The sequence below is a fragment of the Colias philodice genome, chromosome 6 (assembly GCF_061535455.1).
Source record: "Colias philodice isolate Cphi_HAF_F1 chromosome 6, ilColPhil1 Martin Lab GWU primary, whole genome shotgun sequence".
Taxonomy (NCBI): domain Eukaryota; kingdom Metazoa; phylum Arthropoda; class Insecta; order Lepidoptera; family Pieridae; genus Colias; species Colias philodice.
Window position 1 is genome coordinate 3,144,308 of NC_143091.1, and position 24,879 is coordinate 3,169,186.

General features: G+C 33.2%; 1 protein-coding gene across 7 annotated transcripts in view; it reads right to left on the reverse strand.

Annotated features, from left to right (window-relative positions):
• Positions 1-24,879, reverse strand: part of LOC149487556 (guanine nucleotide exchange factor DBS-like) — a 99,684-nt gene that overhangs the window by 5,134 nt on the left and 69,671 nt on the right. For 6 of the 7 annotated variants that reach the window (XM_089696103.1, XM_089696102.1, XM_089696101.1 and 3 more), the window contains exons 12-18: positions 8,004-8,138; positions 6,334-6,519; positions 5,744-5,935; positions 5,078-5,203; positions 4,214-4,408; positions 3,554-3,759; positions 3,012-3,168 (exon numbers count right to left, since the gene is read on the reverse strand). In XM_089696103.1, coding sequence (XP_089552229.1) covers positions 3,012-3,168; positions 3,554-3,759; positions 4,214-4,408; positions 5,078-5,203; positions 5,744-5,935; positions 6,334-6,519; positions 8,004-8,138 — 1,197 coding nt within the window. Of the gene's footprint in view, positions 1-1,476; positions 1,705-3,011; positions 3,169-3,553; positions 3,760-4,213; positions 4,409-5,077; positions 5,204-5,743; positions 5,936-6,333; positions 6,520-8,003; positions 8,139-24,879 lie in introns of all 7 variants that reach the window. The other variant, XR_016315719.1, reaches the window with a different exon arrangement.

Sequence of the window (24,879 nt, forward strand, 5' to 3'; positions counted from 1 at the left end):
CGACATACCTGTTTATACCTGCCAACCTAGCCGTTTGTCCCGGTAAATATTTGAAAACGACTATGACTGCACATTCTGTAGGTTTCATACTTTAAGTCTATTATAATTTTTTTTATTATGTTGATACTGCAATTAATTAAAAAAAAATGTTTTTTTTAATTCATTATAAATGTCCTATCCAGGATTTTCCCAGTCAACCCATTTTTAATACATTTTTTAATACACGAAATTTATTATAAAATTGGTCTCATCCTATTATCACGCCGTTGCATTTCGACTTATATTCGGATCTTAGACCATATCTAATGATTCTAGCATTATGATATAACCGCTAATGGAAAATGATAGCTATGATTTATTTATCCATTACTAATAACACCTTGATATGTAATCAAAGTAGCTCCTAACCTGACCTAATTATAGCGGAAAATAAAACTGTTGTAATCAACTAATTTAATTGGGTTTTAAAATATTGTTTTGTTTATGTTAGTACACCGTTATCTACACGACACAATCATGCACGCATTCAATCCATAAACACCTTAATAATTAATGTTAATCTCAGCACATAGATGACATGCGTGTTTATACACCATTATCACTTCGCGTGTTTCAAACATCTCGATCTTATCATGCAACTTGCAACACCGTATTATTAGTATTCAAAACTTTCATACAATATTTTAACTGTAGTAACATTTTATATATTTTTTTTGTAAATATTTTTTTTATTATTTAAGTGCATTAAACAGTTAAAATATTGACGTTTGAAATCGTTAGCACGTAATTCATAAATTAATATAATATAATTATATAAGTATTTAGCTGCTCTTTGGCTAAGCCATGCACGCATACGCATGGTTGAATTAGATAATGTAATAATTTGAAGTTAAATAATACTTACATAATATTTTAAATACATTATTATATTTTATACATAAACATAAATTATATTATATTATATTGTAATTATTTTTGTATCATATTAATTAATATTGAAAGCGTCATTATCTTATATGTTTCATTCATTGTACTCTGACGTAATTAAATGTAAAAATAGCAACTAGTCATAATAATGTTATGTAATAAATAATAATACGTTTTAGTTAAATAGTGAAGCTGTCTGTTGATGTAAATAGTATACTTTGTAGGTAAATATTATGTTAGTAAGAGGCTCGTTGTTGTAGAAGATGAAGGTAGCAAAAAATGTGCTTTTGAAATCGCGATGTGCTATGGCAGGATAATTGAGTGATGTCAAACGTTTTCAATTTTGTATATCCCGAGTCATATAGCACTGCATGTATGAAAAATATATGAATAATATTCAGGAATGTAAAGAAGACAGTTTCTAAAAGATGAATATCTAACAATATAGCTTTCCAATAAATAAACATACAACATCGATAAGCGAAGCGCACGAAAGTATCATCAAAGCACACGACAATGAGTGTCAAACAAAACAAAAACATGACTTACACAATATAAATGTTCAGCGAATACGACCGACATATCCAACGTAACTTCGATTTCTTTGGTTAAACATACTTTGGATATCTAAATCAGTCTTTTATATACAAAGCCCGCGAAGGCACTCTATCAGTACTGTGACACGTAAAACGTGGAGTTGGCTTGTGCCGAGCCCGATACAGAAAAGAACTGCACCATTCGGTGGATAGTGCCGTTGAGACCCACGGCCTCCGGGACCTGTTGAACAACACAACATACACATGGCGGCCATCTTGTGCGCGGAACGAACCGCAACATGGCGGCCATCTTGTGCGCGGAACGAACCGCAACATGGCGTCCACCATCCAAATGCGAATTCATTGACAATTTAATAACTCTGTTATGTGTCGGGTGCACAAATAATTTTAACTTTAACTTAGCTCGTGTTGCTATTGAAACTATAAGCGATGATTTGGTGGGATGCTAACAAAAATGCGGCGGCGGACGTGAACAATTTTATCTATTAAGGTTACGTTACGAGAACTTGTAGTATCTCAACACACATCTAACTATTTGAGATACTACCAATTCTCTTTTCATTAATCGTTATTATAATCAGTTATTCCGGGAAGCGTAGTGCGGTTTGGGATGGCAGCCTATTCATGCGCTACCCGGTGACTATTAGCCCACATTCCTGTATAAGTACACTTTACACTTACATATAGAGTGGTTCACTTCACTCACACTGTAAACCCAAAATTAGTTACCATTAATTCTTTGCACCACTTAGCTATCCCAAGTGTTAAGCGTCTAATAGTTCTCTGGTTAGTAAATTTATTTTAATTTTATTTACCAAAATTTATTTTTAACTTACATCTATACAATAATTACAATAACTTCAACAATAGTTAATTATGTACACATTAAACAATTTAACTTTTAAATTTATCTGTGGTCCGTCAACAATGGCTTAAATTATTTTCCAAAATAATTTCCATCATTAACAGTTATCTGTGGCCAATCTACCAAAAACGGCATAAGCTACGTTCAAAATTAAAAACTTCTCTATACTCTGTGGCGCGTATGACGCTTGACATGATCGAGTTTAATCTATGTTGCAAAATCAATTTCCAACATTAACATTTATCAGTGGCCAGCTCGTCAAAAACGGCATAAGCTACGTTCCAAATTCAAAAGCAACTTTCTTCATTAACATTTATCTCTGACCAGCCTGTTATAAACGTCACAATCTACGTTCCAATTTCAAAAGTTCCCTACAGTCTGTAGCACTCATCGAGGTACCATGTACAACGTACTAGAGAGGACATCGCTACTACACTATTTGTAACACGAGTTAGATCCAATCGTCTCAAACCATTTTTTTTTTGTTACATTGATTGGTTTTAATTTAGAAGTAATAAGAGGCAGAATATCTACAAAGTGTATGACTCACTAGCCGCCCCGCGCCGCCGCGCTTGTCGCACAGATTTTGTTCGTGATGTCCTCTCTATACGTAGTAATAATACCTCAATGCACTATCTTTTTTAATAAAGGCGTGTGCTCACCGGCGCGTGTATGGGCTCCTCGTCGTCGTCGTCGGACGGGTCGGTGGACCAGCACGGCTCGTCGTGCGCGTCGCACGAGGCGGTGCGCGGGTGCACTGCGGGGTGCGGACGGTCCTTTGGCGGACCGATGTCCCAGGAACTCGTTTGGATGAGTGTTCTGTAATATGATAGAATAGTGTTAATATGGTGTATAGTTTTTTTATTGAGCGCTTGTGTATGCAGGTGGTCAACATGCGGGCGCATAATATTGTCAATTTGATTTTTTTTTTCAGGCTTAAAGATTGTAACGGCTTGTCTACAACTTTGTTGTCTATCTACACTTATATTAAGAAAATATTTTTTTTGTTTGTTTATAATGAATAGGCTCCAAATTGGACAGATTGTAATGATTTTTTTCACTCATAAAAAGCTACATTATAAGAAGGTATCAAAAATATTTTATATTGTTTTTATCCTGGATTAGACTGAAAGAAACTGGGACGTGCGGTTAGTTCTTCAATAAAAAATATTTTTTATTTTATTTTATTTTGTATATAATGTACCTGTGGTGCGCCGCGTACTGGCGGCCGCGCTCGCCCTTGAGCTCGTGCAGCTGGTCGAGCAGCACGCGCTTGATGCGCTCCACCCACGCGCGCTTGGCGTCCGCGGACGGCGCCGTGATCGTGTGCACCTCGGCGCGACCTTGCCGCCACACTTCGAACTTGCGCGGGTCGCCTTTGACGGATTCTGTTAGACCTATTTGCGACATCTGGGGGGAAACATGCACGTTAGTGATTGATGTAGCAATCAAAGTAAGCAATATTGCAACACTATAAGGGTGGACGTACACGGACCGCTTCAAGCAGTTGAGACCGACGGCTTGAAGCTGTGACCGAGCGATGAACTATGGACATTCATTCACTGCCGTCGCGACCGCTTCAAGCCGTCAACTGCGCGTTTTGTAGCGATAGCTCAAGCAGTCAATGATCGACCACTCGAGCCGCCCGTGTACGGCCGCTCTAACACTTTAAGACATTAAAAGACGCAAATTTATGACACATATAACAGTGATAAATTGAAATTTACAAATTTTCAAATGTGAAAGAATTTAAGAAAACAAATTACAGTCAGTAATACAGAACATAAATAACAAACATAAGCCCCGGACGAACCACCCAAGAATGGTGGCCAAAACAATACTAAAACAGACCATAATAACTAACCTGCAAGTCATGTTTAAAATGGTACGTCTTATTATGGCTGTTCTTAGCGGCCGGCTTGCAGAAAAGCATCGCCTTCTCATAGAGGAAGATGTGTCTGCGGCGCGGGCGCAGGCGGAGCCGCAGGTCGCGCTTGTTCTCCGACACCACCAGGAACGAGCCTTGGAGTAACAACTCGCCCTGCTGGTTTAAATCCACCTGAAAAGGAAGAATATTACCTATATATTTATATAATAATTTTTTTTACCCGTCTTTCAAATATTCAAATATAAGTAGTGCAGGTTCTTCACCTGGTGGGAGGGATATGTAATTAACCTATAGCCCATACTAATATTTGTTAAATTCATAGGTATATTACATGCAGCTAATATCTAAATGTTTAAAATCCTAACTGCGCCTACCTATTTAATATTCCTACTAACAAAAACAAAAGAACTGTGCAAAATTTGCATATATATTTAAATGTCAACACTGCATGACTACTTGTCAAACAAATATAATTGAACGTTACGACATATTTTTTATGTACAAATACTTTAATATTGAAGTGTTTTGATTATTACTTGACAAACATAACCATACACATTCAAACTATTTGCATGCCTTATCTCAATCAGTAATTAGTTATGTATAATTATTTTTTTAACCAAGATTAAACCGCCTTCAAATGACAGAACTGGACAATTTTTTTATGAGAGCAACCGGAAGGCACTAGTTTTCCAATAGGAAAGAATCGTCAAAATCAATTCACCCAGTGGAAAGTTCTGAGGTAAGAAACCAAAAAAATAAAACACTCAAAGAGGTAAGAACCTCCTCGTTCATCTGTAAAAAAAAAGCAAAAAAAACTATGTATTGTAATGAACTCACAGGAACCCCAGTAATGGCTATCTGGTGCATAGAATCGTTGACGCACTTGAGCACGACGAGCATGCAGTCGAGCGCCTGCTGCAGGCTCGCGCTCATCGACCCGCACTCGCTGTAGCGGAGCAGGTCCTGGAAGTGGGGGTTTGTATATTGTAGCTGGTTGGCTAGCTGGGAAGATTTACTATTACAGGCTTTTGTGAATGAATGAGATAGCGTATGTAGCAAAGTTGAAAGTTCAATTTTTTTTGTAAATTAGATTTATTTCTAGTTTTAATGGGTGTGCTGCTATTTAACTGAAGGTATTAATCAAATGATAATAGTATTCTAGCTTTTATGTGAGTGCTGTGCTAAAAAATAATGTTGGCCATTAATGTTGACATAACATAGGGAACATTTTAGAATAGAAGTAAAGGATATAAACAATGCGATTAGGCTCAAAATACTGATGGATTAAAATATGATTATTTCATTTAAAATTTAAAACTGACATCATATTTGTCACTTAAATAAATTCACTCCGTAAATAAAACAACATTACAGCAAAGCTCAAATACAAATTTCCAAACTTCCTGTACCCTTGAAACTTATAGATCACATTACAAAAATATTATAAGAACTATTTGATAACTTTTTTATTTATACTATGTATGTTACATTCTGAGTTCTAACCTTTATCAACAGCTGGTATTTAGTAATCCTCTGCACCGGTTTAAGCAGATATGCCGCCAAGGGCAGCTTGTGTCCGAGCCGCTGCTGGCACGCTTGAAGGAATAAATGTGTGTCGACTAATGTCTCTCGCAGCCGCTCCGAACGGGGTATGTTTTGGCAATAGTAACTGTATAGGTGGTAGAATGTTTCTTTCTGAAAAGCAAATTAATAGTAAGAGAATATGCCTTTGGAGCGCAGTTTAAAACAGTTTATGAAAGTTATAGCTAGATAGTATAAATCAATTATATTAATCAAACAATATGGGTATAAATTACTTTTTAACCCATTGAGCCTCAAGCGGCCCGATCGGTCCCAGACACAATAGATTTTCTATTGTGTCTATGGTTCCGGGGCCTGAGTTAATAATAACACTCTATGGATAGAAACAAAACTGGCACGAAAAGTTTCCAAATTCGTTTTATTCACATAAAGATTATAGAGTTCTTTTAAAGCTATGATTATAAACTGGGAAAATGACATTGATGGAAAACAATGATATTATTTAGGAAAAACAATACTTATGTATAATTCTATAAATATAAAAGACTTACCTTTTCAACAAAGCAGAGTGCAACAAGTTCTGTCGCTGAGATCGATTTTTCCAAATCCTTTAAAAATACTTCTTGATGGAATGTGAATAGTTCGTGTAGATTTCCAAATAGTACATCCGCCTGTCCAACTAGACCTGCCGGTAGTATGTGTTGGTTTTCTGGTTTTTCCATTTCTTCTTTATAGCCCTGGAAATCAAATTTAAGGTTACTATTATAACGCAACTACCAAATAAAGAAAAACTATTCTACAGCAGGTATTTAACAGTACCGAGCCAAGAGAGGAGGTGTATTCACTGATAGTATCACACCACTGCTGTAAACGCCTTTCATAGTCTTCATAAATTGTTTCTAAACAATCTTGCTCTGAAACTGGATTTCCATCGGTCTTTTGAAATATATTTTTGAAGTTGGATGTCCAATTACTGAATTTCTGATTATGGCTTAAACTTCGAGACTTCTTATTAAAGTTGTTCTGATATTTTTTACATTGAGTAAGATTGTACGAGTACTTAAAACTACTATTTAAAGTTTGTCCTCGTCTCTTTCGTCGACAGGATAAGGTCGAGTTCAAGCTGCGAACGTAGCTATCTGTATTACTTTTTGTACATAGCGTAGAACTTTTGGAATGAGAAACTGTGGAATAATGGTCAATAATAGTGTTATTCCATTCTTTCATTATTCTTTTGTAATCCTTCATAATATTTGTCAATACGTCGTCAGAATCTTTACTGCTACCAATTGTGTGTTGTAATTCAGTGCAACTATTGGTTTGAAGTTGAGAATCCTTAGAATCTGTCGTATCCGTTAAATATTCGGGCGTCGATATGCGAACATCTGTCTCTTTGCATCCGTATATGGGATTCTTCACGATTTCCGGAAGGTCAACAACAGTAGCAGCAGTAGTTAAAGACTCTGCAGTATTATCTTCTGAAAGAGTAACAATGTCTGAATCCGGTAAATAACTTATTTTATCCTCTTCTGTGATAGGCGTGTCTTTATATCCCGGCAGTAAATTTCCGTAATAGAAATTTCCAGTGAACGGTTCCATACGGACAGGTTTCAAATTCTTACGTGGACATTTGATTCTATTTGTTTTTCCGACTTCATTAGACGCCTTTTTATTTCTTCTGTTTTTTGTCTTGTCGAAAATTGCAATCTGATTAGCATAGTCACTAAAAAGCGTTGAGTCCGACGCGGTCCTCGATAGTCGCGTCTTTTTCTTCCGCGTGGTGGAGCTGTCATTTTTTCTGTAGTACCACGAGTAGGAAGTGCCGACACTGAGGTTTGCGGAAGATTTATGAAGGTCATATTTTCCATATTTCATATTACACAGAACGGATTGTATCACGCGACCGAGAGCTTGCACCCGAGTGCAGTTGGTGAATGTGTTAAATGCACCGCGTTCCGATGAGTGCGCCCGGGCCGGTGGTTGCGTGCGTCGCATTCAGTACATCAGATAAATGTGCCTGGTGAGATGTCAGATGGTCCATGACAAGCCATTGAGCACACATATAAACGATGTGCACTAGTTTTAATACAATGGCATATTTAGTTTTCAGAGCGCGTAACGCACAAGAGATATCGGGATGTTCAATGGACTGTGTCATGAGCATTAGCATTTCGAAATATCTAATGAGGAGCTACTTAAAATGTATGAAGGTCGTACTTACAGCCAGTATGGAGCCTAGTTCTTGTACGTAAATTCTTTCCGTTTGTAGGAGTTCAGCCAACACGTGGCCGCGCCTGGACCGCCGAGCCTCTGCGTCTTCGCCCCCAGAGCTCTCTGACCCACCTGACGTCTCCATCTAAAGAAAATAATTAATCTTCATCAAAAATAGTTATCAGACAAAGCGAAATCAAAATTTTATTTTATTTATTAGTTATTTCATATTAGAAACGCCTAACGTAAAAAATCTTTTGAACACATGTCGGCGGTATAGCTTGGTACCTATATTTTTATGTTATTAAGAAATCATGAAACTTAATATTATTAAGCTGAAGAGTTTGTTTAGTTCAACACCAAAATCTCCAAGACTACTCGTTCTTTAAATTCTTTAAGGTTTTTAATTGTCGCAAAATCGTGAATAAATATTTCTTTTGAGAATAGACACAGTTGTTTCAGTCAGATATTTTCAGCTAATTTGTTACGTGTTGTATTATATTATGAATGAAATGAAACCTTCAATTATAGACCTTCAAAGTGAGAATCGTATAAAAAGTGTATTGAATAAATTGAATCTTCTTAATCAAAATATTATAATAGGTGTAGGGAAAGTTTTGGGATAAGGGATTGAGAAAATAAAGGAAACAAAGGACTTCAAAGTGATTCCTTTTAACGACCAATTTAGTATACAATAGTAGGCGGCATATATTATCGTATAATACTTCGCTATCGGTAATATAGATTAGTCTACGACACTATGTTAAATATACTTTAGGCAGGTGTAGGTATGTGTAGTGTTGATGTGAAAGTTTATAGAAATTTCACCTAAATTCCGTCGGAACAAATCGCCGAATGCAATTGCATACGGTCAAGTGTATATCAGATCGGTTTTTTTTAATACGTTTGCTTATAATTTCCGTTACTATTCCGTTAAGCTTTTATAAGTTAAAGACATGCGATATTTAATATTTATGAATAGATTTATGAATGTAGGCTACGCTCTACATTGTGTACATTTATTTGCGTAGGAAATTCATACATTAATGATTGTAGTGTTTATTTTCTTATTCATAAATAAACCTTTTAATGATTCAATGCACGTTTTATAAAAAGTTGAATGATTTAAGTGAAATATAAAGTAGCCTACTTTTAATGAATGGCCTTTTTAACATTTTCATAGGCCGTAGCAAATAGTTTTCATTTCATAGTCACAATGGCATAACAGCATTGTTAGTTATTTGTATACTTACTTTAATAAAAACATTTAAGTTTATGTTTATACTACTACCTAATATGAATGAATTTTATATTAACTAAACTCACATGAATGTGCTGTTCAGAAAAATCCTTTACAATTTTGTATCCAGTTTTTAGAACCACGTTTATTGTATCCATTATTTACAACACATCAAGACACAACTGCACTCAACACGACACAATGTATGAAACACAACAACTTCCAAAAAGGCGTCAATACAGAGTGTGATGTGAAATCAGTGTATACAGGATGTTAGTGAAGCACATGGTGTGTGTTTGGAGTAAGAATAAGGAACTGAAGCCGGGATGCGAAGGGGCGCGGGAATACGTTGGGATCGTAAAAAAAGTGGTTGCCTACACTTGGCCGCTGTAAATAAACGTGAATGTTGCTCTACTTTGAATTTTTTGGTCTTTCGTTTTTATAAAAAGTTTGGTAAGACTTTAATTTTAACATTATCTACGTTTATCTGAATATCAATAATTGTATTTTATGTGCATCAAGGTATTAAAATATTACGTTGTTGCCGATAATAATAAGTCACACAGTCGATAATTACACGAAAATTGTACTTTAATAGCAGAACAAAGAGTACATTATTCATTTTAATTTCACGAAGAAGCGTGGCAAGAATTAATTTTTAGATATTTAACTATACAAAAAAGATTTATGGAAATACAAAAGAAGTAACTAAAAAAAAAACATACCGGCCGAATTGATAACCTCCTCCTTTTTTTTGAAGTCGATTAAAAATAGTTCTTAAAAGCTACACCTACTTTCTATGCATCATTTAAAAGGCTAAAGTAGAGCATCCTCCCAGCCGCATTCATTACAAAGGGCGAACGTGCTATGTACGATGCATTACCGAACGTCTTTGTGTGCGTGCGTTAACTAGTGTTAGTGCACACCTGCCGAGCTTCAATTGTAGAGCTATCCTTGAGGCGACTCCATCCTCACGCGGTTGGGGGTAAATTGACATTATAGACTTAGTTTCGAGACGAGTATAAAATAATTGGTAATTACGCTTTTATATTTATTAAATTGGAAATTTTGATTACATGAAAAAAGTTATATAAAACTTAAAAGCTTATTGGTATTCCTAGGTCTTTATGGTTACCTACCTATCCTTAAAAATTTACAATAAATTCGTTGTATACAAAAAAATAATGTAAATAACAGTACAGATGTATTATGTACATGTTAGACACTGGAGCTTTTCAAAAGCATTGATCTCGGCTGTCCAAAGTTTATTGTTATTTTTTATCCTTTGAACAGCTGTAGTCGGTTTTGTTTGGACCATACTATTACAATAGAGCACGTGCTTTTATCATCCGGTGAGAAATATTTGAATACTATGTACCTATATACTTACTGAACTACTTAAAAAAAGACAAATGTTAAAATGTGTTGAAGTTTTTGTTACATAGATTTCTAGCACGATATAAGCTTCAATAATTATGTATTGGATGTACATAATTTTATACATATATAATTAATAATTATGCTCTTTACTTTCAGTAATCTATCAAATCGCTTATCATTTCATCGTTCCTTTAAATTAGGTACATAGTTTTATGCAGAATTAAGATCGTCCTTTTTGGCTATTTTACCTTTAACCGCTAAAGAAAATTTTTCTTCAAAATTGTGTATATTTTTTTGTTATATTTTTTAATTTATACCTACTTGTTAGTTTTGTACTAAAGTTTTATTGACGGAAAGGCATGATAACAATACAATGTTAATTGTTATTTGTTAGCAATAAATAATGATACTAAACAAGTATTATTTTACGATACATTTTATAAATAGAAATAAAGCGTGGAGTTGATGTATGGACGTTATCAGTTATCAATTAATTACTCATACATAAGTGAGATGATAAATTAACTGGAAAATGTAGATTATTAGTGGACAGTGGAGAAAATGATATATCATTATAGTTTTTTGATACATATTAATTGGTATATCTAAACGGTATTTACGCATGAACGCCATGGTTACGAGTCATTAGTGATCGCTTGTATTGAGATTATCGGCATACTTGTATAATCTATTTACCTTTCATTGACTTTGTTTATAAACAATAATAGAAAAAATCAAAATAAAGAGACCTTCTAAAAATATATAAGTTTATTACAGGCAAACAATAAAAAACAAACAACGTTTTGAGATATAATAAGAAAACGCTTATAATGGCTATGTTTGACGATGCTATAGCCACCTAAGTACATGGTACTTGTTTAAAGTTACTTGAAGCACAATATTTTCCCTTTGCAGATCGGATAAAGGAATAACCAACAAGTAATTATATCATTTGAACGATTTAACGTGCCAGAAAATAGGAACGTAGAACAGTTATAAACTATGTCTTTATTTATCTGGCGACATTTTATATTTTCAGTGAAGATCCTGCCTGTACTTCAAAGCAGAGGTCGGAATAGAACAAGCACCTCGATTGTCCTGTATCAGGTGTCTTAAACAGATGTCACGATTTTATCTCTGATAGAAGATATTTACATTACCGATAAAGTATTAGTTCCATGACCCCAAAGTGCACTTGAACTGATTGACCATATTATTACGTAGTCAATTGCACACTACAACTGTGATTCATTATTTTATCATACCACTTAAGGCTGTAATAAGTTTGTTATAGAGACTATATTTCCATAATGTGTTAATTCTTAATTGATGAAGGCTTTAGTGTTAATCTGAGACATTACAGTTTACTTAGCGCTTAAGTTAAGAAGCTTTAACACGGTTAGGTGTCAGTTACATTTCATTTGTAGCTGTATGAAGAATAATTGAATTACGTACGTCTGAATTCACGATTTGTATGATGGCAAATAAATCGATCTCGATTCAAACTTATATGATTTACAGTAGCTAATCATAATTCTTAACACAGTAACAAAAGGAAGAAAGTAATCTAATTATAACTATACTAACAGAGTCAATTTGTGAGTTAATATGTAGAGCAGTATAGTTATTTTTTTTGTCAATATTTTTTACAAAAGAAACTCCATTAGTATTGTAAATCGACATCATTATATTTTCAAAAAATGACAATACGAAGCTTAATAATATAATCGAGTAGTCTATTACCATTATAATATACTAAAAAACTTGTGAAAAGAAGTTTAAATGAGTGAAACTTTTTCTTAATTTTGTAGTTAACCTGTTTGCCGGTCTCATAAATATAAATGAAGGCATCGGCACGCAACACACGCACTTTTGCTTCTGTACCCTTTAACAATTCATGAATTGTTTTGATTCAGGATTTCGATACTCAAGTAAACGTTAACTAGGACACCAAAGCAAACCGTCACTCAGTCGCTGGAACGTTAGTCTAAACTCTAGCAAGCTTTTGATTTAGAATAGATCAATCGATAACACAATATGTAAATACCCAAAAAGTACAGTATATAGATAGAGAGACGGATGTATAATAAAGAATTAAACTTGCTTTACCATACTTTTTACTTTTAATTAACCACGGATGTGTTAAAGTTATAAAAAATTGTGAAAGTCAAATTCGAGGGCCAAGTGTGCGTCCGGGAACTTCACTATACAAATCACCGCACTTCCCACTTAAATTGGTGCACATGGGCTAAGTGTTATTAAAAATTACCCATAGTTTTTTGTGGTGACTTCCGTGATTTAATAAGAATAGTTTATTACATAAATTAGGGGAAGTATAATAATCGTGGGTAAGTATTAAATTGTTTTATAACATGATTGTAATGAATTTAAAAATCAATTACAGAATGAACAAATACAGCATTTATTATAAGCTTTTTTTAAGATTTGTTTTATATCAGGGGCGTAATTATCTCTGAAACGGTCATAATGACTGTTTTTCATCTTACTGTTAGTTTACTGTTCAGTCCACGTACCTACTCCGTGAAACGGCTGCGGTCAGTGGAACACAAAAATTATATCTCTTGTTACAAATATGTATGTAGTAATTACAATAAGCAGATTATCAAACATCTGTTCTAAAGAACCCTGAACCTGAACATTTGACGACTTACTAGTAAATTCATAAATGAATTTGTTTAGATTTAATATTGTAACAACAATTTTTTGGACCAACCATTTATTTCAGTACCAAACAGTAGCTTCAAAACATTCGACGAACCGTAACATACAAATTAGTCTGCGGTTGGATAATCCTTACCCCGTTATTAAATTGAACTTCCCTCGAGATTGTTTACACGCTGAATGACAATTCACATAGCTTTGCCATAATGGGTAGCATTACATCAATTGTAACTGTGTTGATTGAGTGTATCAATACCGCGAACTATGAACCGATCGGTGTTACAGTAAAGCAAAAACAAGAACAGTTGCGTAACTGAGTACCGAACCGGGACAGCCTCCCGTTAGGGAGTCCGTTACTGTAATTTGTTATATGGAACTCATATCCTACAAACCGATAGGCTAGGAAATTATAAGCTTAAATCAATATGAGAACGGTAAAGACCGAGTACAGCTCTTGAGCGCTTGAAATAGAATTCTTGTTGCATCTCGAAGGATTATATTAGAATTTTCTAGAACTTTATTTTTTGTACCGGAGAAACGAATGAGATCTGAAATATTTATCAATTATTTTATCATCTATTTCATCTACAAATCAATTTATTTTTTATACGTCAGCGCTCAGCCTCAAACGTGGTCTCAGTAAAAAGTTAATAGTCATCTCATTATATTATATTTATGTAGAATAGTAAACAGAGTTAATATTAATAGAATATGCGGTGCTACTTCGGTTAGTGGTCGTTTTATTGCTGAAGAACGGTTTATATTACGAGTTGGTGGTTTCAATTATCAGCGTATGTTGACAAGTTTCTACGGTATGCAAAACTTCTATGCTACTTTCAAACATAATTTCTTACAGATAAATTTGCTAATGCCGGCTACTCAAGTACCTGCCGCAGGGGCGATATTAGTACAATCTCGGTTGGTCGGCGGTCGGAGCAATTTCAATTGTTCTCTTTGCGCCTGCTTGCCTAGATACACATCAGAATTAATGAGCCAATGAAGGGTTCAATTACAATATTGCCCTTGCTGCAGGTACGTGAGTAGTCGGTCTTAAGCAAATCGCACCTTTTATGTAGAGCTACGTAATTAAAACAATATAAGTAAAATTTTATTTATTATACACAACAGTAAAACATTGAATTGATTGTTATAGTGCATATTGACAATCGACAAATAAGACTACAAGTGGCTTTTATCATATTGTGAAGTACCGACACTAGTTGGGGCGATGGAAAGATTCTAGTGTCTGATACATGCAGTGTAGTGGTGTGTAAACAGTACGCGTGCACTAGAATCTACCTAATGACTACTGTTAGTGTATATTTAGAATACTGACATTTAAAATGTAGAATATTTTAAATTCGTAAAGCATTTGAACAGATTTGCTCTACTTTATTACTGTTTCTGTTACAAATGTCGTAAGTTTATTGAAGTAAACATAGATCTACTTGCATGAGGCATCTTTTTATTGAAACGTCGTAAACCCACAACACTTTATAGCTAGTACGTTGAAAGATTTATAACTCGAGCATTATGTATAGTAGGTTAGCTTCTTTAACACAAAGAAGGTAAGAACATTAAGTTTTAGTCATAAGTGAACAATGCTACAAATTAACTCACAGAATTCAACTTCCATGACATTTCTTCCAACACCTGAGCCCATTGCACGTGATATGTTTTTTCCTTTGTCTGTTTCCTTTCCCCGTCTGTGAACGACCTACGCCATAAATGCTTCTCTTTCTTTTTCGTATCACTTCTAATACCACTATCACTGTCATATTGCGTCCACGTCCCATATGCACTACATTTTAGTTCCTTACTTTTCGCGCCTTTTTCCACCATTTTTTAATTTAGAATAAAAGCGTTCGTTCATCAATCGCCAGTTTATTAACTAACGCATTATTGTTGTCGATTACATAATTATATTTGTATACAATATACATTCAATATAGATAGTGACAATCGTTAGAAGAAATAAAACGCGGTCATCAAACGGGGTCGATGCGTTCTTCCGGCAACATTCGGGTGATAATTTACAAATCGGGGAATTTGTTTATGCTAGGATTATGTAAGGAGCAAGTGTTATGTGGAAACGGATGGGATAGAATAAACAGTGTTGTAACAAGAATTGGTATACGTTTCGTACATAGTAAATTAGTTGCGGTCACTCCGTGTAATTACGAGATGCGAATTGATTTTTTTGCACTAAACATGTAAATGCAATGATGTAAATCATCATTAGTGGCATGTATCGTCAATTGCAGTTTACAATATACCTACAAATTTAAAAGAGAAAACATTTAAAAGAAAGTGATATCATTGAGGCAAGGCAATTATAATAGAATTATAATTATGTCTTCCAACAGCTTAACAAAATCATCTTGCTTAGCCCACATTAGCTATAATGTATCAAAAGACATGATCTGTAATCAACCGCTGGATATAATGCACATTCAATCTTAATTCAGCGAAAAGAGCGGATGAATGTGACGACAAACTAATTGCTTTGACCCGAATGTCTCTTCACTCTACAGCCACTCATCGTTTTGCACTCTCACGAATATTCTATGTTTTAGCCAGTTTTATTCATTTATTACGTAAAAGAGCATTTTTACTTAATTGAAATATTGTGTTAATGTAAAAGGAATTCATCAATTAAAAATACAAAATTTCGAAATTACTATTTCTCAAAGCAAAATAATATTGAATTTGCCAAATGCATATATTATGCACGGTATAGAAAATATAGTAAAGACATCAAGCGGAGTATTATATTCATTCCTATAGTTATCAGTAAGATTATGCTGAGAGCTCTACAAAACGATAGAGAAGTAGAGCTCTTGTGAAGATGCTTCAAGAGCCTCGGCAGACGGTAGAACTAGCGATATTTCCGAATAACCAAGCTAGTCTTTACAAAGAATTGAGAAACCACATCGTTCAGTTATCAATTAAAAATTAATAGTTACATAATAACTAATAGATGCGATTATTTACATGTGCAATTCGTCAATGTGAGAACTTGTTGAGAATTGTATAATACTAACATATATAAAAGAAAATAAAGAGACATGCATTTATCTCCAAATTAATCAAACGTGACCATAGACAACATCAACATGCTCACAAAGAACCCAACCCCTATAATTTTTGATATAACTGAGAAACTATAAAACATAGTCGTGCCTATGACATAACTGCAATAACAATTATTCACATGATTCGAATTACTCGTTCACACTCAAGATCTAATTACGACGATAACAAAATTATATCACACCGCAGGAACAATGCGCCATGTCAATTTATTTTGAACTGTGACCTCTGGCTGATACACATCTTTTCCGAAAAGATAGTTACTTCTGGTGTTATATGCGATAAGAAATTAAGGAAGAAAGTACATTACATAATGCGTTGCAATTTGTGATGATTACTGATCGTTATTCTTCAATTATGATAGCATTGTTGTTGTTCTATTTCTTCCTTATATAACTGATACAATTTATGCTGAAATGCAACTTTTCGTGTTTATTACATACTTATTGAGGATATTTTTTATCCATACCTGTACGATGCGATGTACACTTTAATATCCTTTTCAAGGATAACTTGCAAAGTAAGATAAGTTATTAACTTATTGAACTCTGAAACCATTTTTACAACATTTATACATGCATAATTACAAATAATGCAACGGTAACTTTAATCGATAATGTCACAAGAAAATTATAATTTAAGTTGGTTCAATTATTGTAGATTGACGAATTACCGAGCGTCATTAAAAGATAGTGACCGATAATGGAAAGCTGTCACCACAAAAACTTGTGAACAGTCGACCCACTCCACTACCCCATGTCGATGTGGGTCAGTTATGACCGACTCCGTTATCTTAATTTAGTGCTTTTAATTTCCTGATTTATTTCACTTATTGTTTTGTTTTATAGCACATGCAATAAAACGAATGAATTAAAAAATAATATTATGAGTTTATAACCCAAAAAATTTGTATTTTTCTCTAATTTGTAACTGAAATTTTTAATAAAACTTACAATAAATAAGATTATGTAATATTTTAAGTGTAAATGGAAATACATATATAAAGTTTATTAAAGTTATGAGAGCTAATTAAATTAATGAATGTTGCCTTTTTATAATGTCCTTTCTTTTTTGTACAATAAAGTGGTATAAAAAAATAATGAAACGTAAAAAAAATAAACAGGAAGTACCTATAATACGCAACAATAATTTGGAGTCACCATAATGAGTGTTTTGTAATCCAATCCGCCTTAACAATTAACAATCGCGGCATTACTATGAATACAAACATGGTATTGGGGAAAGTTCTTTTATTTCTCGCGTTCCTTGTATGAAAACTTTCTTGTACTAAAACGATGTACTAGGTATAATAGTTTATGTTAGGCAACAGTTCATTCCTAAAATTATTAATAGATAGAAAAAAAATTATAGAATACGGACGGACACACTGATTCGAGAATCAATTTCCTATAAAGCATATACCTAATATCTGTTTCTGGTGTGTAAATATTCGTATAACTGACTGAATTTCTTAATATACAGTGAAAAAATATTGGATATACATATCTATATCAAGAAGTCACGCACATGTGCGTTACATGGCTATCTTTAAAAGTCTATTTGTAAACTACAAAATTACAAAATCCATCAACGTAAGAGCGCTTGTACAAAATTAACGGAGTAGGTAATTTGTCAACTCTTGCACTGCTAGAGACAAATCACGATATAAATCAATTAGGCTTTACGTAAAAAATAAAACACTGGTGACAGCCATTACTTTGTAAAATGGTCGCTTTCTCTGATCTCTCGGAAATAGCAACACAAAATATTGTGTCCACGAAGTGACGTCACTAGCCAGTGTTCAGTACTTTCCGCCATTTATTGCAACGAAATATGAACCGGCTTTGTTCATTGACGGTGACAATGGAGCTTAGGCTTGCTCTATGGCGTTATGTATTGAATGCGATTGTAATTAATTGTATGTATCTTTTTGCACTATATACCTAGCTTCGTTGCTTTTTGCGTAATTGTATTATTATAATGAATCAATTACTTATAACTGAACGAAAATAACATAAGAATAAAGAAAACTAATATTAGTTAAATAAATGTTAAAATATGTGTCAAATTATTAAACATAGGAGGAACACCGTACAATAGATATACGCAAAAAGTAACACACATCTCTGTTTACAAACACTACAATCACAGATTAACGCCATATAAAAACCAAATTAACTTGGGCATATAATTCAAAGGCAATTAACACCAAGCCGAGAATGTAACTGAGCTTAATAACATGTATATAATGGTCTAGATTTTGCTGAAGCTAATGCAGTGTCATCCTGAGAGACCGTGGTTAATGCAGAGTTACATGTGTTAAGAGAATTTTTCATTATAAACCGTTAAAACGGTGTTGCGTTTAAGTTTTGATTAACCGGTATAATCGATTAAGGAGATTAGAATTATTATTAATAAAGTGCAGTCAAGCAAAGTAATACAATAAGCATAGAAAATCATGACGAAGCATTGTAATTGTACCCTAACGGAATAAAGGATTTTCTATCCTTTCTTCATTTTATTGCTTACTAGCTTACCGCCCGCGGTTTCGCCCGCTTTGTCTAAAACCTAATAAATTACATACCAAACCTATGACGTTGTTAATTAAAACCTTCCTCTTGAAGCACTCAATCTATTAAAAAAAAACCGCATCAAAATCTGTTGCGTAGTTTTAAAGATTTAAGCATACAAAGGGACATAGGGACACAGAAAGCGACTTTGTTTTATACTATGTAGTGATTCAATATAACAAAGAATCAAAGAAGAAAGTTACTTGTTATCAATCCAATCTAGAAGATTCAACCCAAAACAAATGAATTGAGTTATATCGTATTCCTGCTGGTATAGCCATTACAGGCTCTACAGCTACATATTTGCATATGATAATATTGAGTGTGAAAATCTACACAAATGCAAACAAGAACAATCGCAATATAACTTTATTTGCATACTACACGACCGTATCCATTCTCATGCACCAGACAACTTTTTCCATTCATTTTTTGTCATAAACATTACATAATATGTACTTTATTGCAGTGTATACTTGCCTTAAATAGGCGTGATGGCACATACGCTACTGTTTTCACGGCACACAGGCACATAGAGCATATATAATGGGACTAAAAGCCTGCGATAAACCACGTGGGAGATGTAAACAGCAAGACACCGTTAGCTATTGTTATTGCTCAGAGAAATTGCTCTTTAATCATTGATTTCTTAATTACGCATGTGCATTGTTAGAAGTGTAGTCATTCATTAGATTCTGTTTATAATATTTCGCACCCACTCTCTATTGAAGAATATTTATTTTTCATTGCGAATTATTGTAAATAGGAAATAATAATCGAAAGGTACAAGCGTTTCGAAAATAATCCATAAATAACAGCATGAATTATATACGGAATATATCATATCAGACACAGATGAGTAATGCCATATAGATATATAAACATTAGTCTTATTTTTCTAACCAAAAACGGGAGGCATTAACTCCCGTTTTTATTGGTAACTGGGGATACAACACAATTAGGAATCATTACAAATATCTCTCTCGTTTTCTTTAAGTGCTTCGTATAGAACTTTATGAAGCCTGTAAATAGTAAGGAGAAATCTAATTTACGATCAGTTTACTACGGTATACAAATAAAGCAATTGCAGTTGAAGCAGACAAGCGTGAGTCATCATAAAAACATAGTGAATCATATTTAACCGACGACAGTTATGATATTGACCTTGTATAAAAACGATTCAGGAAGAGGGGTTAGATATCAATTCAAGAAAAACCATATAAATATTGTTACATTTTATTATGATGTGCGTGTGAAGTTGTTAAACTAATAGTAAGGTGTCATTTAATCATTAAATAAACAAATCGAGTAAATCACATTTTTGTTATAATTCGGTTGACAGTTGAATCAGAATTTTTTCTCGTTAGGGATTAAACAGGTGTTTCAATTAAAAGGAATGTCTAATTATTATGCAATGCCACGGTAACTTCAACATATGGTCGACTTAATAAGAAGAAATATTTAAGAAAAATAATCATATATTGAATCAATCAGTCACCATTGCTCTACCTACATATATATATTTTCTCATACCGGACCACTGACCACCAGGATAGTGTTACTGCGTCGGTATATTTCGAAACTTTAGAAGCGTTTTAAATCAAATTAACCCATTACACATAACTTAATCGAACACGATAACTAGTGCTATACAAGGCGATTTTACCAATGAGGTCTGCATATCACTAAAAAAGGAGTGGAGCAGCATTCTGTACATTACTAGAGAATCTGCAGCACACCTCAATACTAGTGCTATTGGATTGAGAGTGAATGGGTAAGCTTTGACAGGCTCAATCACTCTTCTCGAAAAGGGGTCGTTTGGATCAAGAGGCACGGACTTTAATAAATATTTCATCTAGAAATTTGTAAAGGTAAATGTTAGGTCGCAAATGCTAAATTTAACCAAAAGAAAAGTGTTTAATTAAGATGGTAGGTATAGTAACGAATTGCAAAAAAATACATGCATGCACACATTTTCAACAAATACTACTACAACGAATTTAAAATTCATGACCGTGAATGGTTTGTAAAATTTTAAAATTACTATTTTTATTTGGAACAGGATTTACAAGAGTAGGTAATATTAGTTAGGTACGACTGTTATTTAATAAAACATAATATGTATTTACAATGATGAAAGTAACTACTACTTCTGTAAATAATCAACTAAATTATTTATGTAAATTATCCTATTAAATAAGAATTATAATTAATAATTATGTACATGTTTGTAACACGCTTAATTACCTACAACAGATTAAACATAATTAGATATTAATTTAGAACATCCCGACATAGTGATCATTCAAGTTTCATTAAAATAGTTTCCAATTTCCTTATATCATATATGAGCACTTATTCATTCAGTTACTGTATTTGAAGACAAAAAAATATGTAGCATCTAAAATTTCTAAAATTAATTATAAATATTTCACTTTTACCTCTATATTATGAAACAATTATAAATAGCATAACATCTTTATTGTATTATTTTTAAAAATTACATTACATATTTTAAATTTAATGTTTAATGAAAATACATAAAACATATTGTGATTTGTGAAAGCCTGAGATTTCGTTTTTAATTGGAAACTAGGGGAACAGTGTTAATAGTTTAAAACACTACAATAGAAATATTATTCTTTATCCAAAACCATTTTACTTTTTATAAACGAAATGCATTTTCAAATTAAATATCAATTATTATTACCCCATGCGTCATAGGGACGATAATGAAAACAAACATTATCGAGTGAATCTCGAAATAAACGAACTAGGTTTTTTCTTTGTGCAGGTTTTATCCTATAAAACAGTGGATAGGAAGGGTATCTAATCTCGTTAACTGCCTAAGGGACAACGACCTGCGAGTCTCGGGCAAGAAGTTAATGATGTACCATTCATGTGAAACCCTAGAACCTGCATTAGAAACGTATTACGAACCTTTAACAACTCGTCTGTATATTGTAACTAGAAAAAAAAAAATGAAAAAGTTCTTATTGATCGTTTATTTGTCTCTCGGTTGCAGTATTGTAGTAGGTAGTGTATTTAATTCTGACTAAATAAAATTTCATAAAATTAAAAGTCTTCAAAATTCGATCGAAATTTAATATTCAAGCTTTGAGTTTCTGTTACTATTATAGAACCTTATATAGCACATTGAAGAAAAATTTATTACAACCAAAAAATAATTAGTACAGATCATCCATTTGAACATCGAAACGTTGCTTCAAACGACAAATATTCATCAAAATTATGTAACTTATATGAATAATGATTAATTTGTTTGTTAAATGGAAAAGGTTAAAACAGTTTAACCCAAAAACCTCGAGAGAGAGCTCTAATCACGGGTTATATAACTTTTGTTTAGCACGCGGTTACTGTCGCGTGTGCTAAGTGAACTACAATTATCACAGCAAATAAAAGATATTTGAAATATGTTCTTGAACTTAGTTTGCTCAATAATGTTTCATAAATGTCATTAGTCTGAGCAATGTTTATATAGAAATGTGTCCTAATAATGGCCATTGATGGGATATTTCAATATAGCTCTGCGGTCATATATTAACATAATATAACGATCATGTTGAAACACAAGATAATAGACGTCGCTAAAACGTTATTAACTTATCTAAAATGCATGTAAATAATATCGTAATATAGTGATTTTTTTATTTGCTTTTCAACCGGATGCAGTGATCTTGAAACTAAACGTCAACCCAAATATTTCATAGTCAGTACATATCACATAATACCGGTAGTGAGCAAGATCTAAAAACATTATCGCAGTGCTAATGAGGCAATTGTTCGGCAAATATGCGGTTAGCACCTTCGGCCGATACAGCATTGTTCACCAATGTTTTGTTTGCATGTTAATAATTCGCCTTTGTTATGTCATTTTACATTTACACGGCCGTGAACTAGCTTATTATTGATGCAAATTCACTTCAATTTTCGAAAATATTGTAACAAACCTTTGTGGAAAATAACGAATTTCCATACAGTCTTGGGCCTAAATATATTTTTATTAAGAGACTTTTATTAAGTGTAATGTACAGTTAAGTAAGTTACAGAACCATTCGCCAACTCTATCATTTAGAGAGATAAAATCTTAAAGAGCCCATGCACTATCCGGAAACAAATAGATGATGATTTATAAGTACATAATTTAATACACAACATCAAAGTTACGCGTAGTTATGTAGTCCGAGAAACGTGAAAGGTCTTTCGTATGATAATGTAGTAGAAATCAGTTGTTTTTTGGCGATACTTCAAGGCTTGATTGTATATTAATGCTATTTATACAATATGTGACGTCATAAAATATTCAATGCACGCTTTAACTTTATTTAAGAAAAGAGCGAGTAAGATAATAGCATTCTTAATAAATTAATTCTCGTTGCATTATTTTATAATGTATTAGAAGATAAGTAATTATTTATCTTTTGCCTTGAAACTAATATTCGTATATTACAAAAACATTATTCGGTTGTTACTTTTAAAACTGCTTCCGAGGCAAAGGTAATGTAAGAAAGAGGAAATGAAGTAACAACATTAGCTTCCTCTAATTAATGGACTTAATTACATTGAAAGAAAACGTGAGGGTAGTGAGAGAAAAGTTGGCACAGACCTCATTAAGCTCACTAGAGTTAAAATAAACAATATGAATGGGTATGCGGGTAGAAATTCTTTTTAAATTCTAGAACAAAGGTGTGGGTAAAAAAAGCCTGAAGTTTCACTTTCTACAAGTATTGTCAAAGTACCATTGTGCTCAGTACAAAGAGTACAAAAACCTTCGCCATTTTGGATTTTCCAAGCGTCAAGTTTGCGAGAAAATTTTGGAGTAGGTCTTCAGAATTATTAAGCCCTGCGCTTTTAAATTTTACGATGAAATCCGACAATGGTGCAAAAAACAGTTATGTATTTTATTATTTAAATAAATAGTGTAACTATCCTGTTACTACCGGCTACCGATGTCGAGTTTAATGCCTACAATTAAATATTTAAACAAGACGTAGGTAAATATTTTAGTAACACTACTCAAGAAGCCAGATTTGGAAAGACGGCTTACTACGTAAGGTTATATTGAGTTCCATAAATGATTTCCAAGGAGAATCTTTGAACTCGAAATTTTTAAATTGTACTGTTAACCGCCTTTTATATTTTTGAATAATATATGAAATTTAATTTAAATAACTCAGAATTGCAAAAATAATAAATCGAACGAATACATACATTTCGTTTTTTCTTTTTCTAGAAAGTTATAAACATAAGGCATTATGCACTTTTATGCAAGATTTTAGTGTTAAAAGCTGTTTTGGAAAAAGTAGACAGTTGATTGAATACAATTATCTCTACAAATTATTCGGGTGTTTTGTTTCGCATTTTAGTTAAATTTGAGACGGTTATACGTTTCATTTTAAGCACAGATTGTAGGCTGAGCTTGCATGTACAATGTAACGGCTGCCCCAATAAAAACAAAATGTTTAATACGAATAGACAACACAAGAACCGTAAGTTTGTTTATGCTCTACATTTTTTACTGTGCATATCAAAATTATATTACAGTTTGTAACATGGCATTTAAAACTGAAACCATATATTGTAAAAACTCTACTTTCTACGACTAACACGTTTTAAATATAAGTTTAAGTCATCAGAATCGCATCACTCCATTCAAAGGTAATTTTATTGAATAGTACGAACGAAAGTAGATTATTATTCGCGAGTGGTATTATAGAATTGGGGTTTTTGGGGCGAGCAGTAAGACAGGGAAATGCTTTGTCAAAATATTTATCAAAACCTTGATGAAGTAAATTTATTCTAAGCTTGTACCTAATAGAAAGCTCGACACTAATCTATTGTCTTACCGACGACATAGAACAAACACTTTGAATTATATCGTTACGATAAATTACTATTAG